The 18,809-nt window shown below is 38.6% G+C and overlaps 1 protein-coding gene across 6 annotated transcripts in view; it reads right to left on the bottom strand.

Annotated features, from left to right (window-relative positions):
- ESRRG (estrogen related receptor gamma) overlaps positions 1–18,809 on the bottom strand; it is a 624,815-nt gene that overhangs the window by 10,809 nt on the left and 595,197 nt on the right. For all 6 annotated transcript variants that reach the window (XM_036841541.1, XM_036841532.1, XM_036841523.1 and 3 more), the window contains one exon: positions 2,092–2,361. In XM_036841541.1, coding sequence (XP_036697436.1) covers positions 2,092–2,361 — 270 coding nt within the window. The remainder of the gene's footprint in view (positions 1–2,091; positions 2,362–18,809) is intronic.

The raw sequence follows: 18,809 nt of genomic DNA, 5'->3' as shown, positions 1-18,809 counted from the left end.
AATTACTCACAGGAGAATTTTGTAAGGTGGAGAAATTTTTAAGAAAAAAAAAATGCTACAGAATACTATGCTAGAAAAAAGAGAGGGTTTGTTTGACTATTTCTGGCTGTTAATACAAGAAAAATAAACTGGCTAGTTCTTTAAACTTTTTAATCACCAGTCATTGCTTGAAAGTAGGTCACCTCCTCCGCCTCACAGCAGAGAATGTGGAATACAAATATCTATATATCAAAACATTAATGATTATACTTCTAAACAGCAGCAACAGAAATGCTGCTACTAAGTAATTCAGGTAAACTAAATAATAATCCATAGCCATAAAGTATACATCTAACATCCAAAAGTATAGAATTTTAACAATTTTGATGATAAAGTTTTAGCATTGCTCAGCATTCATGATTAGTTAATAATTCACAAAAAGCAATTTAAGTCACGAAAGATATAAAACACACTGGCTTCATTTTAAAAATAATTAACCAAGTAAATGTTTTACATGAGAATCACTATATGATTTCCAAATAAAAATTCTTCCCAAACCATCACTGCAAAATCTTTCATCTAATTACGAGAGGTGCTCTAATGGGAAGTCCATGCAAGCTAATAAATTCTCAGAAAATTTCTATCCCATCTCCCACTTTGGTTTTCCAGAGAGCAGGGCATGGGGTTCCTCAGGGTTTGTGACAATGATGCCATTTGTCATACAGAATCATATTTTACAGTTTCGCAGGGGAGTAAGCGAGAAGTGAATGGTGTTATAAGGAAGAGGGGTACCTTCGCCATTAAAAGTGTGAAATGCTAAATGCCATTATGAAGACAAATAGGAAAGTACAACTTCATTGTTGAAAACAATTCCCCTCCTATCAGTCCAAGGATTCATGCATCAATATTGTAGATGAACTGTTAATTACAAAATCAATTAAAAATTATTTCTAAAAACAGTCACGCGTCCCTGGCTCTCATGGGGGCAATTTGGGCAGAAGGTCTCATCTCACTAGGACCACGCCAAATCACAAAGTCGTCATCCACAAGTAAGCAAAAGCAATCTGGTTTTTCATTTTTCAGCGCGGCTGAGCCCAGTCTGAGATTGATCGTCACATATGGCCCCAGAAAACAAACTGTCAATACCTTGAATGCTGCAGAATTTGAACAAATAGCCGTCCGCCCATTCAAGCCACTCATTGCATCCCATTTAACAGATTTTATTGACAGTTTCCTTCTTGTAATTAAAGGGAAAACTACTGGCCGGCAACCAAGATAAAGTTCAAAGATAGGGTCAAAACAAAAGCAGATGGAGGGGCACGGTGTGACTGTCAATGGTACATAGCATCAGAGCGTGTTATTGACATGCAGGTATCTAAAGATCAGCACGTCATTAAGGAGGGATCTATCCTGGACTTTATGCAAACGCTAAGAGAGACTTAAGACCACAATCAAGCATCAGGAGAGGCACAAAGGGGAAAACAACAAAGCACCAACGATTTTTACTTATCAGAGGTTGCTCCCTATTTTAGTACATTTCAGTTCTCATGTAAAGACCATTTATTCTCATAATTCTTAACCCTTACTGCCTAGGTGATACCCTTGAGGGAAATACTCCTTCAGCAGAACTTGACTTTTAGAGAATTCCAGAATGGAAGAAAACAGAGTATTCTCTGATAACCAAAGTGAAAAGCAACACTACATATATTATTCCAATTACAAAATTTGCATTTTGGGGGGGCGGGGGAATGATTTGTATTTGTAACTCACACTTATTTCCACTTGTGCAAACAAGACAAAGGAGCTAATTTGGTCCTGAGTGTCCATTTACACCACTTGCACATGAGTTTTTGCTTTGCCATGGTTCATGTTAGTAAGTGAATTAGGTGGTAGAAGTGTAACAGCTTTTAATAAACAAATAAAATAAAAATAATTCCCTTTAAGCTGATATTTCTTTTCTTCTAACTTTTCACTAGAAAGCTACAATGACTATAATTTTGCTGACTCAAACTTTACAACTGGGTCTAGCAAATCCCTGAAGAAGAAGTTAAGGGAAGGGGTAAAACTGACATATTAGAAAATATAACAACGGGCCATTGTCAATATGCCAACCTGAATTAGCAAGGGCGATTGCTTTGAGGGTGACAAATTCTTCTTTCTCAAGCTTCATGCTCTTGTATTTCTTTACCAGCTGCAGGATAGCATTATTTAGGTCAAGAAGGCCTGCTAATTTGGACTGGTCTTCATCCATTATATAATCGTCTGCATAGACAAGTTCATCCTCAAAGGAAAGAGATCGGTACACGACACCAAGGATCAAAATTTCCATCCAAGCGCTCTGCAGAAGGCTCATCTGGTCCGCCAGGGACAGCGTGGAGAAGCCTGCAAGGGAAGATGGGCAGATCGAGTTACTTTAAAGCCATCATTTCATAATACAACGTTAGTTTCATATGGTAGTCGTCTTCTGCATCAGTGCTCAAAATTATGCTGAGCTTTGATTAGCCACTCTTAAAGTTTCCCCTGATCATTTTGCCAATGGCAAAGTAAAAGTCACAAACCAGCTTCAACTTGTTGGCATTTTCTCAAGGTTTTATAGACACAGCTGAGAGGAATATAATAGAAAAGAAGTAGTTTTGTTTCTTTCACTTGAGAAGAAAATACTGTGTAATCTTGAAATATACTTGATTTCTAGCGGAAGTCTTCACGACTGTCTTACAGGAAGTCAAACTTTCAACTACCTCATCTCTAAAAACTACTATTGATAAACACCATGAAAGTAAAAAACCAAAAGCCTCAAATAAAGGAAAACAAACAATGTAGGCCACACAGTAGAGTGCAATTTGGAACCATTTCTCTGTAATAGTCACAAGCACAGTGAGTATTGAGGATGCTTACACCCAAAAGAGCCTTCTTAACTGGATATTTTGCCCCCCTGATATTTAGCATGAATTCCTGTTTTAAATGGTGATTACTGGTATAAAAGAGGGTAGAATATTTTGCAGCCTGGCCTCCTCACCAAATAGAGAAGCCACAATTCATTCTTGATATTAAGATCCAGTTATTAAGAAAAGTTAAATATGGAGGCAACGAGGTGTGATGGACAGGATATGAGCAGAGCCCTTGAATACTGGCTCCACTGAGCTACTGGCTGCTTCACCTTGAGCAAGACAATTTCCTTGTACCTTAATTTTTGTTTTGGGGAAATATAAAATAAAACCCAGAAAAACACTAATATATAATAATATGCATTCCATAAGTGTAGCTATATGATATATTATTTTTATCTGAAATACCTGGATGACTGTTTCAATCCTTTACAAAAATCTGGTCTGCATTTACGCATAGATGTCTAAAGTCCCTTCTGAACTCGAGAAAACACAAGCAAAAAAAAAAAAATTAAAAAGAAAACGTGGTTCAAGAGGGAAGGATGAAGTAGTACAATTAAACTTACCTAGGAGTAAAGATATATATTTAAATTTTAGAGGAATTAGACCCAGACTCTAAAAGGAAGTCTTAGTGGAGAAACCTGATGATCAACCACATACTTCTTCCTAAAAAAAGAAATGTTTCTTAAAACTTCACTTTCATTTCCAAGGTTATGCTCAGGAATTCCAAGGGTGACCAACCATCTCTATGGTTTTTGAGGACAATGGTACCATGATTTAAGGTCCTGCTACCAATAATTCTACAGAAGGAAGGAAACATTAATATTGCAACTTGTGATATTAGCAACTACAGCATGATAAAGAAAATGAAATGATTTCCTGGCCCACTGGAGAAAACTAGTGGTTTGCCATTTGGCACCATTAACTACAAGTGTTTAATAAAATCATCAAGAGGGATTAGTCAAGCTTTTCTTAAGGGGTCTTAGGGCCCATGTAAAAAGCATTTCTTTCATTTTTTTATCAAGCCGCTTACACATTATTTAACTGATCTTCTTTTAGACTGGCTATGTCTTTTTTTCCCTTTTTTTCCCTTTTTTTTTTTTTGTCATTGCAATGTGAGGTTACATTAATAAATATCCTCTTGGCATTAGAGATGTAACAACTTTTAACAGGGATTCAAAAGAGAAAAATAATGATCTAATCTGAGTAGGTGTGGTTCCATTTGCTCTTGAGGTTGTTTTACAACAAACAAACCAAAAAACAAACAAACAATATTGCTCTTTTTTTCTATTCCCCCATCGCAAGAAAAAAGATGTCATGCAAATTCAAATATCTAAGCTCAGAAAAGGGACGAAGTAGGAATTTCTTTTGTAAATGAAGCAGACGAAAACATAATCATCTAGAAAGTTCTGAGCAGAAAGGGACGGGTATTTTCCATTTGCCTTCGTTTCCTTGTTCCTTTTCACGCTCCCAAGCAGCAGTTTTTCTGCAGCAGCAGATGGACAGAGCGCGTAGCCTGCAGCACCTTCCTGTGACAGCCCTATTCTCCCTCCCAGACGCTGCTGTTAGTAAATAGATTTACACATTCTCCAATCTCCACACATCTTTCTGCCGAATAATTAAAAGCAGGATGATTAGTTTATTGAGTGGAAGGAGGAACTTTTTTATTGAGGTCCATCCACGATTTTATCAGGGCCAGCACTTTTACGGTTGTCAGGAGGATGCAGGCATCCAATTTTTCTTATCTGCCTGATTAATACAAACGCTGTTTCAGGACGCATTAATTAACAGATACAAATCTACGTTCTCATGGAAGGATCAATACGGAGAAGAAAAGAGGCATCAATGTGAATTTAGTGCTGATGATGGAGAAGGCACACTATCGACATTTACGTGCACGGAAACTTTAAAGTTGCGCGGGGGCCCCTTTGTCCCTGTGATTTACAAATGAACAATTTTTCAGCCATAACAATGTTTCACACATTTCTTGGGGGTTTAATTAAGCAAAAAACAATAACATTTCATTTTTTTAGGTTGACCCTGCAATTTGATTCTTCTAGGTGGATGGCTCTGTGTGTGAGAGTGTACCTAAACCAAACTTTTCCTTTCAATTCTTAATGAAATAAAAAGAAGGAAAAGGGTAAAGAAAAGGTTCTCCTTTTTTGGGGGGCAGGTTGGGAGCACATAAAGATGGATATAGCACAAAAGGTCTGTTGGATTGCCTCAAGTCTATTTCAAGCTGATTAGAGGAGGTATAATTTTTGCAAAACCATAGGGAAAAGAAGACAACCCCATGCTTTACACAATATAAAAAAGTCGGACTTTTTTTATCTCTTCTTGGTCTAGAAATAGCTGAATCCCAACAGTTTAACCCTTTCCTCCCAAACCTCTGCAATCTAGAAACTGTCACAAAGAGCTGTCCAGCCCAAATGCCTGGATAACAGCCTTGTTAAACAGCCTTGTTATGATCTAGCTGTGTTCACCTGAGCACTAAGGAGGCTGAATACATAATCGAGATGATATTTTAATTCCTCAAAAATTTTCTCCCTGGCCTTGAGGAGTGCTAGTTCTATTTCACATTCATAAAGACACGTGGATAAAATGATAATTTTATCAGTTGTCCTGAGCAAAGTATAACAACCTAAATGACCAAGATCTAGATGAAAATGTATATTTTAATAAACTGAGTCTAAGGAATTTTCTAAAAACACTATGGCTCCATTGGCACACGCATGCTTGCATCCAAATGATAATTACTTGTTTGTGCTTTTACTGGGCATTTAGTGGTGTTTTATAGCTCTGAGGCTACAAGTTCGAGGTCCTCAGCATCTATAACCTTTAGCTATCTTTGGAGAGAAACCTTCCAAAGTGAAATAAAACATGCTTTGCAGTGGTGTCATTGGAACTTCATGTTTTGTACATCCCAGGATCTTAATCTTTGGTGTGTGACAGGTTATAGTTTTAAATGTTCAGCCATATTACAGCTTTTTAAAATACACTGGTATCATGGCACCGTTTTTTCTTCCCCAGCTCCAGCCCATTCCATGCATATCACTGACAACCCTGATCTCTCTTCATCTCCAGCCTAGGATCAGTGCCCTTTAACGTATCTCAGGCATTCTGCGGGCAGAATGACTCACTACCGTAACCCACAGTTAAGTAGCGTGTTTATCTGCAATACAGTGGGCTCCAAATAAACCAGATGACATTTGGGAATAACATCATTTGGAAGGACTGGAAGGCTTCTCAAGAGGCAGGTACCCCTGAAGTAATAGGCTGAAAGAAACCATGTTTTGTGCCAACCCTCTTTCCTTCTTCTACTGGAAACTTCGGAGGTTGACAGTGGTGCTATGGCACTTGTCAAGCGCTTTTATTTATTTATTTTTTCTTAGCCCAGCCAACTGATGCACTTTGCAGTCAACTTACAAAAAAAGGCTAAGCATTTGAAAGTGTGAAGGGCAAAAATATCTGACGGCTAGTCTTCAAAAATACACTTTCATTTCAGAAAGCATAAATGTTTATTTCCTGAACAGAGTGTTGACAGAAATAGGCTGCCGTGGAGGCATTTGGGTTTAACCCCTGCTAGGCATTTTCTTCTCAGCTGCTTCCCTGAAACAGAACAAGGCTTTTAAATCTTCAGGGTGTCTGTTAATATCACTTAATCATGGCATTGATTTGCCCGCCCACAGTTTTTTGAACGGTAGTGTCTCTGTTCCACCAAAAGTGGACACTTTTCAGCAAATAGCATAGCATGCTAAAATTATAATTCTGTCGTAATGACTCACTGAGATCACAAACGAAGTTCACTAAGAGAAGCTGACTGAGCAACATGGCGTCAGCTAGATTCTTCTTCTCCCGAATAAATAAACCTAGCGTGGACAGGAGCTAGGGGAGAAAAGAATGACAACAGCACGAGAATTTGGTCTTAGTTATCAATAAATGCACAGATGCAGAAGCCTTGTTAGTGATAAACTTACTCTCTCTTTTTAAGTCAGCTGTCCTGCTCAAATAGGAGCAGACATATCATTTGTTCTATGATTCACAAAAAAAACACACAGCGCTGGGGCTTGTAAAATATATATAAATTAAGACCTTTTTTCTCTTTTTTTCATAGAGATGGACTTCACGGATTGGAACTCAGTAGAGGCTAGAGGCAAGCAGCTACAGACGGTCCAGTGCCAAAGTGAAAGCTGGAATATCCACTTGGATCTACCGGCAGCATTTTATTTAAACATTTTCTTTATGAAAGATGATAATAATTATCTCTATTATATTATAATATCTCTTTATTATATTAGTACCTAAGCATTAGATACAATACATACAATGCTACCCTTTGAACCTTTATCCTGTTAGCCTGATCCAGATATCAATAATTGAGATTCAATAACAATTGGTTCGGGTGAAATATAAGAATAACTGACAAAAATGGGATCACTCCTTTCGTCCCAATTTGATCATTTGTTTTAACATTTGTGGATTCCATAAGATAGCTGTTTCTTTAATTCTGTTTTCATACTCCAAGTGGGGTTCACAGAGATTTTATGGAGCCATTATTTTGAAATAGTGGCTTCACGGGACAAATGTGAAAATCTGAAAGACAGAACTCAGATTCAAAAATTACTCTATATCTATGTGGGAGAACTGACCACCATCTATACAGTTAGTAGAAGATCTGGATAGTTGCGATAAACTAAAGAAGGAGAGAATAGAATTGGACAGGTAGTATCCCCCAGTCCAGGGCACAATTATCACTATTCACCGAGCTTACAGGTTCGACTGGCCACTGACCACTCATGCTGATTATGCGAACAGCCAACTAAGTTTGCAATTAGCCCACTCCTGGGCACCGAAATTGAAAACACGCCCCCATACCCCCATGGCACTGGTGAAATGCTTTAACAATTGTCTCTTATTTCCCAGTCCAGCTTGCTAGAAAAATTAAAAGTGTAACAGCAGCTAAGGAAAAATATTCCCAGGTGGCAGCATAGGAAAGCCTCAAAATGATGATAGGAATTTTTTGTTGGTTTGTTTGTTTTTGTGAGTGGGCAGTTTTAAACAATTGCCAAGCTTCTTTGAAAAAACGACCCAGATAGAGGCAGAAGAATGCAAAATAAGAACACAGAGAACATCTACAGGGAGGGTACAGCTTCTCTTTGCAAGTCCCACTTACCTACCCCCTCTGAATGCCTACAGAGGAGTAAATAATTCCCTTAGTCTTTCCCAAACTCCTTCTGACCTGGCCTCAACTTTACTTCTCTCCTTTCATCTAAACCAAGAAGAAAGACAAATTGTTGGGGAGCATGGAGGCGAGGATGGAGAAGCTGCTTTCAAGGAGGGACATCTAATAGCTTTCTTTTCCTACAAGGTTTTTTTTTCCTAGTTGAAAACAAGAAAGTTCTGCCTGGAAAGCTCTCCTTTTTGATGTGACTTAAATTTGTTTGGCCATGAAGAAAAAAGGAAGGCAGCACCATATGATATAGGACTCTTAAAAAAAAATCTTATAAAAGGGTATTGTCAGTTTCACTTTGGGACTAGATGGATACAGAGGAGGGAAAAGCATCATTTTGAAGCTACATTTCTGATTTGGAAGAAAAAGAAACTGTGCTTGAATCTGCCTTGCTTTCCCCAGTGGGACTCATCAAGAAATATCATCATCGTGTGTTACAGAGCATGGACCAGTTGTCCAAGGAAAATCAGTCCAGCCTGGGCACCAGATGTGCAGGCACCATCCTCTTCAGGAAATTCCCAAGGAGTCTTTATCAAATTTGGTCTAATTCTTGATGTAAAAGTCAAACCTCCTAAATAAACACAAATCGACTCTGTCTTGAACTTTGGGGATCTGTAAGGCTGACAGACATTTCCACAGACTTTTGAAGAGTATGTAGGAGACTTATAATGTCAAATACCCAAAAGCTAAGGGTTTACTGCTGTGGAGTGATAGATGAGAGAAGAGGCTGGTGTGGGGAGCAGTGACCTTGAGGTCGGGGGATCTGGGTTATGGTTCTACCCTCGCTACGACCAACGGTGTTAACTTGATCCCCGCCGTAAGCTGACTTGTGGCCCTCCAAAAGCTGTTGGAATGCTAACTCCCAGGACTGTGAATGTGACCTTATTTGGAAACAGGGTCTTTGTAGATGATCAAGTTAAGATGAGGTCATTAGGTGGGTCCTAATCTAATCTGACTGTAACTTCATAAAAGGGTGAAATTTAGACTCAGAGACAGACACAAACAGACGGAAAACAATGTGAATATACACAGGATGAACACCATCTACAAGCCAAGGGATACTGGAGGCTACCCGAAGCTTGAAGACAGGGATGGAACAGATCCTTCCTCATGGCGCTCAGAAGGAACCGACCCTCCAGACACCTTGATCTCAGACTTCCAGCCTCCAGAACTGGAAGACAACTGTGAGACAGTTGTTTCTCCCATCCAGTTTGTGGTACTTTGTTATAGCAGCCCCAGCAAACAAATACAGACCCACAGCTGACTCTTCATCTGTCAAATGTGAAATGTGGACCAAACATCTCTGAAGGATCTTCCAGCTCCAATGCTGTCTGACTCAGAATAACAAACTGAGAGCTACTTACATGAAGCATGAAGCACAAGGCCGTGTGGGTATCGGTGAGCACTTCCCACAAGCATCACTGGATTGGGAATAAGTCAACCTGGCATGGGGTGCCACCTCTGCTACCAACTAATCATGTGACTCAACTTCTCCAATTCCTGCTTTCTCATCTGTAAAATGGGAAGGTGGCAAAAATCTTCCCAAAGTTTGGGTCTAGCCCTACGTTATTTAGGTTTCCAATGGTTCCACTGTAACCATTGATATTTAGTGCCTCTGTGATAAGTAAAGCACAGTGCTCAGAACCATGAGATGATACAATGCCTGCCCTCTATAACTTTACAGTTTAGTAAAAGTAGATTAGAGCACAATGAGGAGAAGTAGGTGGGCGCCATAAAGAATGATCAAAGTGAATGTAAATGCAGAGGAGGAAAGATGGGTGTTTGGTTGGACACATCCTCCCAAATGTACCCAACACTTTCTCTCCTTTTCTTCCTCCGTGGTTTTGATTTGGGCCTCCATCTGCTCTTTTGGGATACAGGGACACCAAAATCCTTATGTCTGGTGTTTCCTTTTTCCATCCTACCTGTGGCTACTCAAGCATTCTTTCAAATATGAAATCTAATTATGCTATTCGCTGATCAAAACACTTTATTGGCTTCCACATATCCTGAAGGACAAAACTGAAACTCTCTGGCACAATATGAAATGTCTTTCACTATGTGGCCCTTCTCTCCCTTTCCTGCCATACTTCCTGAAAAATCCTCCCCTGGGAAGTCCTCCGTAGATGGCTTAACACCTTGAAAATTGAGCCCATTTTCCCAACCCCAATGACAAACCCCATAACTTCACTACTTCCCAGATTAACAGCATCACCACCCACCAGCTGCCTCACTCCTAGACTTTCAGGGATCTATCACCAAGTTTTCTCTTTTTGTCGTTCCGACATCAAGTGCACACATTTCTTTCCATCCCTACTGTCCTTATCAGTGTTCCTGTGTAGCATCCAGAGGCATTGACAGTTGTTAAGTTGTAAAACGGGATAGTGGAGCTCAAGGTAAAGACATAAGCAAGTAAAGGAGTGGGTGTGATGATGTGCTGCCTAACAGGTATATCTGTACCCTTCTCAGTGTGTTCCATGATCTCTGAGCTCTTAACAGTGGAGACCTTCTCTTCTTTGCTCCCTGCTATATCCCCAGCACCTCCATCACTGCCTGACACATAGCATGTGCTCAATAAATATGTGCCCAAGGAATGAATGGAGAGAAAATTCCTTAACAACTCATGGACTGCCTTTCAACAAGAATGGAAGGCTAGCAATAATATTCCAGAGAAATAAAAAATCCAGATACCAGGTCCCTCTCCCTCTCCACAAAAATATTTGAATGCTTAACAAAAAAAGTTGCCTAATGTTTTTTCATAATTCAGCAAGTGTTTATTAAGGCACTGATTATACATAAATCTCTGCTTATAAGTGCCTATATAGTATATAGGCTTTTCTCTGGAGCCACTTAAACTCTGATAAAGTCCTGCCTAAATTTCTCAACCTCAGCCAGTTCTTTTTTAATTTGTAATTAAAGTTGACATTTTAATCATATGGCCTAACTACTTTCTCCTATATTTACAAATAACTATTCATAACAGATTCTGTGATAATGTCATGACTTTTTTTTTTTATTATTTACAAGTATCTGTAATTAATTTCTCTACTTTACCCTAGCTGTATAATTATTTTGACAATGTGTAAATTTATTATCTGGAGCTAGTATTTTAATCCTCTGAAATCCTAACTTAGGTCAGGAATGAAAGAAAAAGCTCACTGCTTCTTTCTACTTGCAGGAATAAAAATCTGTATGTCTACAGTTTTTACATAAATTCTTAGAAGACTCCAAATCTAGCTTTGGTAAAGTCCAAGTAACTGATAAAGACACTTTCCACACTTAAAAAAAAAAAAAAAAAAAGGCAAGCAGATTGAGAAATCCTGTGTGTGTTTTTTTTTTTATCATTATGGGTTTCCTCTTCCTAAATGAAAAACAGCAAAGAAAAGGCAATGCAATAAAAATGCATTCACATAGGGCATCTCCCTCTCAGTCCATTTTAGAACAATGGGTTCTCACTAAGTAAATGCTCACTTGTCAGAGGTATCTGCAACATGACAGCCATTGAGCAGCAACGAGGGAGTGAGGTGGCTTCCCACTTTAAAGCAGCAAATTAGACATTTACAAACAGCGAAGATGGTACTTGTCGGTTATGACCTTTCACTGTGTCTGTACAAGTAGGTGCTAATGTAATTTAAATGCCATTTAGACGTGTTTCAGGTTTATCAAACTGGTTTGTATAGCCATTCTTATGTAATAATTTTGAAGGGGAACCATTTCCACCTGCTGTAGGAACAAGAATAGCTAGAGACAGCCCTATGCAAATATCTGGGCAAGTGAAGGAGGATCATTTACTTTAAGAAAAATCAAGTTGAACCTTGAGGAAATCAAGCAGGGGGCCAAAAATATTTTTAATAAGTCAGGTAGTCAGTTCACATTATTTTTGTGTGAACTTTGTTTTACCATATTTTGTACATAGCTATTTAGCTGAGAGTTTGGATTTCTGGGCACACAAATTATGTCTCTTGGAGACCATAATTTTTCATTTAGAATAGAAATATGGGAGGAAACACAAGATGAATTTTGCTAACATAAATTTTCAGATCAAAATATATGTTTTTTTCACCATCCAAAGTTTTAATAAACTAACAAATAAGTTATTAATAAAGCATGTCATTTGTCAGAGTTTAGCAAGAGAGAGATGTGCCTCTAATCCTGTTTAGAATTGTTGGAAAAACAATCCCAACTATAATTTGGGGTTAACTTTTTTTGTTAAACAACACATTATTGGCATTCTCACTTTCCTTTATAATTTCTAATATTTGATGTTTAATCTGTGTTTCTGACCCCGAAATATAGTTTAAATTAAAAAGAAATTTTTGTGAGTTTTTCTTTTGCCCACATGGAATGTAATAACTTTTTAAAAAAGATGAACTGCTTCTCGTGGGAACATTCAACCATTAAAGGAAATCTATAAATAGCAACTTAGTCATGGTTACTTTGTTTTGTTATTTGTGACATAACATAATATTCTGATATTGAAGAACCTAAAAGCATATTCCACATATTGAATAAAATAGGAGTAAGCTGTTGCAGTAGATAAATATATATATTTATATACATTAAATAACTCAGTTATATATATATATATATATATATATATATATATATACACTATATACATATAAAACCATAGAGTTCATATATATATGAATGAGTCAATAAAATGAAAAAATTAGAAGGGAAGGAGAAATGATCAACCCACCCTAATCTGATTTTGGATTAAATGCTGCCTATCCAAGAAAGGTAAGTGTTCAAAGTTTCTCCCAATGCACCTGCTTGCATAAATGAAGGCAGAGTTGCTGCCTCATGGCTCAGGGTATTTAGTCAAAGGAGTCTTTTTTGTTACCTTTTTCCCATTTGTGAAGGCCACACCTACACACACGTGAAGGCACAGAATGATGGTGGCATCGTGAAAAACTGGGTGATTTCCTGAGCTCACCTAAAAATTTGCAAATTTTATTTCAGCTACCAATTACAAAAGAATAGAGTTGTGATCATCTTGTGTGCTTTCACTTAAAGGACCAAGAATTGATTCTCTCTGGGATCTCTATGAGAAAATCACTTTTAATTTCTATATTAATTTTATATAACGTGCCCTCAAATCTTTTCAAATATACCTAATTAGTCCCTTGATATAGAAACACAAATTCCAACAAGAGCCCTAATTATTAGACTTGCTGTTTGTGGAATTAACATTAATTTCTCCCCTTTTCTCACACTTACTACCTACAAGTGAAGCAGAAAAAAAGGGAAAAAAAAGAAAATCCTTCAGGTGTGCTTTTCTTGATTTTCCCCAAGTAGAAAGATACTACAACTCAGTGTCTCCAACATATGCCCTGGAAGGAAGAGAGGCAGAAAAAAAAAACAAAAACAAAACAAAACAAAATCCAGGAGGTCTTCTGCATAAACACAAGTTAAAGGATTTACAGCTCAGGCCATTAAAAACAAAGTGTCATACATATTGATGAACTGAACAAACTTAGAAGAAATATGTTATCCATGAGATGCATGCCACAGATGTGAAATTATAGCACCCTGACCCTGAAACTCCACATTCAAATAATATTAGAAATCCTCACTATCTATGCTTAAAGACCTGGGCATAATTTGTGCTCTGGACAGCATGGAAAAACAGCAACTCTGAATTTCTAGCCCTGAGAGTTCGGTTTAAAGTCAGGCTCTCACACTATTTTTCTCTGGGGCTAATGAAGATCTGTTTACAAATATTTACTCCCAAGTTCATGGCTGGTGTTTGCTGGCTCAAGCCGAGCTAAGTCATTACGGCTTTGGTACAGGATCCACTGGGGAGGCTACCAGTTATCTTCTCATTGACAACAGAGGCAACCCCTTCGATTCCTCTCTGCCTCCCCTTCTTCCTCTCTACACTGCCCCCCGATTTGGATAACTGGCCAAGTTAAAAAGAAACAAAAAACGTGAAACAACACAGCTCTTGGAATTTCTCAACCACATGAATGCAGAATCGTTATCAGTCGTGAAATGCTGCCTGTCCTATTTACCACGGATACATAATATACAAACCAAACCTGCAAACCTGCACCTCCTATAATAACTCTTTCGAGACACTCTTCCATTCAAAAGTAGAATGGAGGAGGGAGATGCAGCTGCTGTAAAAGGCTCTCACGTTGTAATTCCTCTCCTCCCGAAATGAACTAGAGAACCCACTGCACAGCCTCTCAGTCTCCCTGCTTTGATCTGTTGGGAAGGATATTTATCTCTGTATTCACTATCTCACCTCTCCCCTTTGCTGTGACCAATCCCTTTCATGTCACTGAGATCCTGCAAATAGATCCAGGAAATCCTAGAAATTCCTGTATGAGGTTGATTCAAGGAAATAAGCAAAGGGTTATTAAATAAGAGTTACCATCCAGGGATGAATCTTGTTGGAAGTCGCACTGTTTCCTAACTCCATTTGAGTAGCAGTAAGGCTACCTCTGCAGGCAGAGACTCTTAAGCGTCTGCAACAGTCCAAAATGAAAGAGGGGGGGGAAAAAAAGGAAGAAAAAAAGCTGCCTGATTCTAATACACCTAATTAGCCATCGGCAGACTCTTAATTGCATACATTAGGATGATTCCATAGTGGAGATTAATTCTAAATATACCCAAGCAGCTGGTTAAGATGCCATGGATTACAGTGTGGACTGTACTTTTCCACTTAATTAGATATCAAAATTAAGCAGCAACAAGCATTTTGACATAACGGGGATCAAGCCGCTGCTTGGTATCCCAGAGCTGCACTAAAATGACCGCTAAACAGAGCCGCACAGATGGAGAGATATTAAATGCCACACTGGAAAGTAATTTCAAATAATAAAATATCAATATTTACATTTTAATTACCCCTACTGAGAGCCGCTCTGTCATTTTCACTATTGCCGACGCAGCAAGGGGTAGTGAAATGACATTGCAGCTCTGGCTGCAATGACTATTTTGTTTCCATTAAAGAATGACAAGTGTTTTAGAGGCAGTGACACTCGGTGTGTGAACAAGAATGACAGCAGATCAGAAAATTCCTATTAAGGGACTAAATGCCTCAACAAGAGAATTGACTCTGAGCAGCAACTCTTCCTTGAAGCACATAATCCTTTCCAAATTTTCTGCTGAAAGTTTATTATTGGGGATGCCCAAGGGAAGCTTTAGTCTCCCATGAAATATTTAGATTGGTAAAAGGTTATATGATGATTGCCAATTTAAAAACAATAATATTTGACGTGAACAAATATCCAGGAGTTCTGTGTAAATCACAAAGATGTTAGGGGTTTCTTTTTAAAATTTTCTGTCTTTGAAATTGACAATACCATTGATCACATTTCCTTGGAACGTATCTATTTTCTATCAAATACATGGATGAAAGCTTGGGATATGGCTTAGAATCATCATAATAAAAATGCTGGGCTTGTTTGCCCTAGCTTTTCATTAGTATTTGGTTGTAGGCAACCATCTCAATCACAATTTTCTTGACATGGAAAATAAAGTAAAAACGGGTCACAATTTGTATGGGTAAACGCATACCCATGTGCATGTATGCTACAGATTTTTCTTTAGCTTTTATTATTATTTAAAAATGGCAAAGTCCTAGCGGCTCTTAGAGACCCTCCCCAAATTTAATTACTCTTTATGGGGTGCAAAGATGAGATTATGGAAAAAAAAATAAAAGGTATATATGAGATGTGACATGTTGCATTCACAGGATAATAAATGAAAACAGTAAACTCTTCCTTTGGGGATGACTGTCAAAACTGTAGAGCTCTTGAAAGAATTTTAATGCCTCAGGATATGAGAGAGTGTATAAGAGAAACTCCTTGGTCACTACAGCAGGCAGTTAACTGACCCCCTATCTCAGAGCCTGCATTTATTTAATGTGTAGAGATGAACAACCATAAATGTGATGAATGGCTATAGCGGGAGCCTGAATAGAATTTTTCAAAGAAGAGAAAAGGGAAGTTGGGGAGTGATATAGACCCTTAGCCCTCTTCTACTCCCAATCCTTTTAAAATACCAGTTTTGAAGTTGGAATAAAAACTTGATAACAGGCATGGTAGACTAATGCCAATTCTCTAACTAGGAGATGTTCCTCTTAACACAAAAATGAAAGTGCCTAGGAAAGTATTTCTTAAGCATCCCTAATGCTTTTAGGACAAGACAGATCCCCATTTCTCAGCTACCAGCACCTTTTAATTTCTGAAAGAGCCACGGTTGAAAATCTTAATTAATTGTTCCATACTGCTTCAGGATCATTATGCAATGTAATAAAGGCCGTGTAATTATGAAATTTTACAGCCATTACCAAGGCTGATGGCTCGTATTTCATCCTCAGCTGGACCCGATGGCTTTTAGGCACTTGGCTCCCCTTTGATGAACTACAGACAGATCTATCAGGCCCAAACAATATCCAGGCGAGGCAGCTATAATAGCTACCTACAGATGAAGCCATAGATAAAGATAAACTATAAATCTACACACACAAATGCAGGCACATGGCCTGGGGATGACAGAGAGAGGATGAGACACTTGGGAGAGGCAGGCACTCCCATGAAGGTGGCCTCCTGCGCCTCTTCTGCATTCACTCCAGAATAGGTTGGATTTCATAAAAGACAGTGAAACCCAAGTGTACGTCTCCTTTATTCTCTGTATCTCTAAATAAAATGAGAGAAGGCAGGGGTGTGAGAGTGTATCCATGGGCATGGTGCTTAGTGCCTTACTTAAAGGGCAGAAGCTACTCAGATATGCTAACGTCCATTTCGGTGGTGGAAAAAAAAAAGGCTAGATATTTAGAATTCTTTTTTTTTTTTTGCCCGAACATAGCACTAATACAGCAATCCAAAATAAGCACACTACAACAAATTAGAGTGTAGCTCATGAGTACCTTTTTTATAGATGTGAACATTTAAAAAAATAAGTCAAGAACAACAAAAAGCCACACTGAAAGGCAGACAGGGAAAATATAATTATATTCATGTATAACTAAAACTTTTGTAGCTCGAAAGTATTTTTCATTTTGGCATGTAATAATCCATACAGCCATAAAACTATGGTCTGCTTAATATATCAGTATTTGCAACATCTCTCTTTTTTGTGAATTAAGCATTTATGTAGCTCCTTTTAAACAACAAGTTAAATGGAAAAGGTCCATTGAGGAGGTTCATTTGACAACCGTGAGTGCTACACTCCAGGGAACATCGAGTTCAACTCTGCCTTTGGGATATGGCGGCGACTTCAGTCCTTATGATGGCATCAGCCTCATGCTGGCTCATTTCATGAACATAACCAGACAGCCAGTCTGTAACATATCCAGGGGGAAAAAAAGCCCATCTGAGGGTCAATCCAATTCAAGCTGCAAGCTACAATGGTGGACCATGTCGGGCAAGAAAGAAAAGTAGCAGGATGTACCTAGGGCGATTTCGAGATTGAACACTGGCAGCGGGTAGGGTGTACGTGTACAGAAGACGGCTGGTGCACATTAAAAAGGATGTAAGATCGGTTTAAGTGGCATTATTAAGTCTCTGGAAGGCACAGCTTGAAACTGTTCACTAGAAGTATGGATTAGGAGTGAGAAAAACTGGTTTCAGTACAATCTCATCTACTAACTAGCTGTGTAACCTTGAGCTAGTCACTGAATTGCTCAGTTTCCTTATCCCAAACAAAGTTGATTGACCAGATGCTCTAGTCTACTGTACACTCCAGATTGGACATTCCATGATTTTTGATGTTCTTTGTTTTGGGGCAGAACAAGTGTGGACCCAAAACATCCCTTCCATATACAAATGGTTGGTCTCCCTGCCTGAATTCCTTTCTAGGCTTGACTGTATTTTATTTTGCCAATGTGATCTCACCTCCCTTTTTTTTTTTTTTTTTTTTTTTTTTTGAGAAATAGAGAACGTTGGGTATAGATACCCTTGACCTACTTCTCCTTCTCATCTGTACGAGGACCAATTCCTAACACCTTCCTGCTTGTCTCTAAAGAAAAGAGATCGCTCCTTCTTCCCAAGGAAGGAATTTAGTCCCTTCTGCCCCCTCTCCTCCTCCCTGAAATGCTCCGCATACCCTCTGGCACTTGTCACACATCTTTCTCTTGGTCTTCCTGCCTGGTTTTGTGTTGATCCTTTCCACGTGATACTTTCCATAATTCTGTTTGGCTTTTCCTCTTTTCCCTCTACCTGCTCTCCATTTCTATGGGTGTAACAAGCCTGGAATACCAGCATACACTTCTCCCAAAAGAGCTAGACTTTTATAGCTCCATCTCCCTGCAGCCATCCCCATTGAAATATACCACAGGCAACTCACCTCAAAATATCTACAACTGACCTCATTCCCTGCCCCCTCTAACTTATCCCAATGGATTCCCTAGAGCACCTCCATCAAATACTCAACAAGATATAATCAAAGTTTTGGAGCGATATTTGACTCTTCTCCTATGTCCAACTGTTCCTATGAAATATCTTTGGGTTCCATCTCTTATTTCCAGTCCTACGGCCTAATCCCACCCTTCATTATCTTCCCCGTGAACTGAACTCGTGGTTTCCCTGACTCAAATCTCACCCCTTCTACATCTACAATTAAGCAGGGATCATCTCTTCTCTGCTCTTATGATTTCTCTCTGTGAGAGAATCCTTTGGAATCCTCATGGAATCCTTCCTAGTCAGGGCTCAATTTACCATTCTTTATTTCTCATTAAGAATGATGGTGAAGATAAAAAT

The sequence above is a fragment of the Balaenoptera musculus genome, chromosome 1, assembly GCF_009873245.2.
Source record: "Balaenoptera musculus isolate JJ_BM4_2016_0621 chromosome 1, mBalMus1.pri.v3, whole genome shotgun sequence".
Taxonomy (NCBI): Eukaryota; Metazoa; Chordata; class Mammalia; order Artiodactyla; family Balaenopteridae; genus Balaenoptera; species Balaenoptera musculus.
The sequence above is the reverse complement of the archived record's forward strand: the minus strand, read 5'-3'. Positions and strand labels throughout refer to the sequence as shown.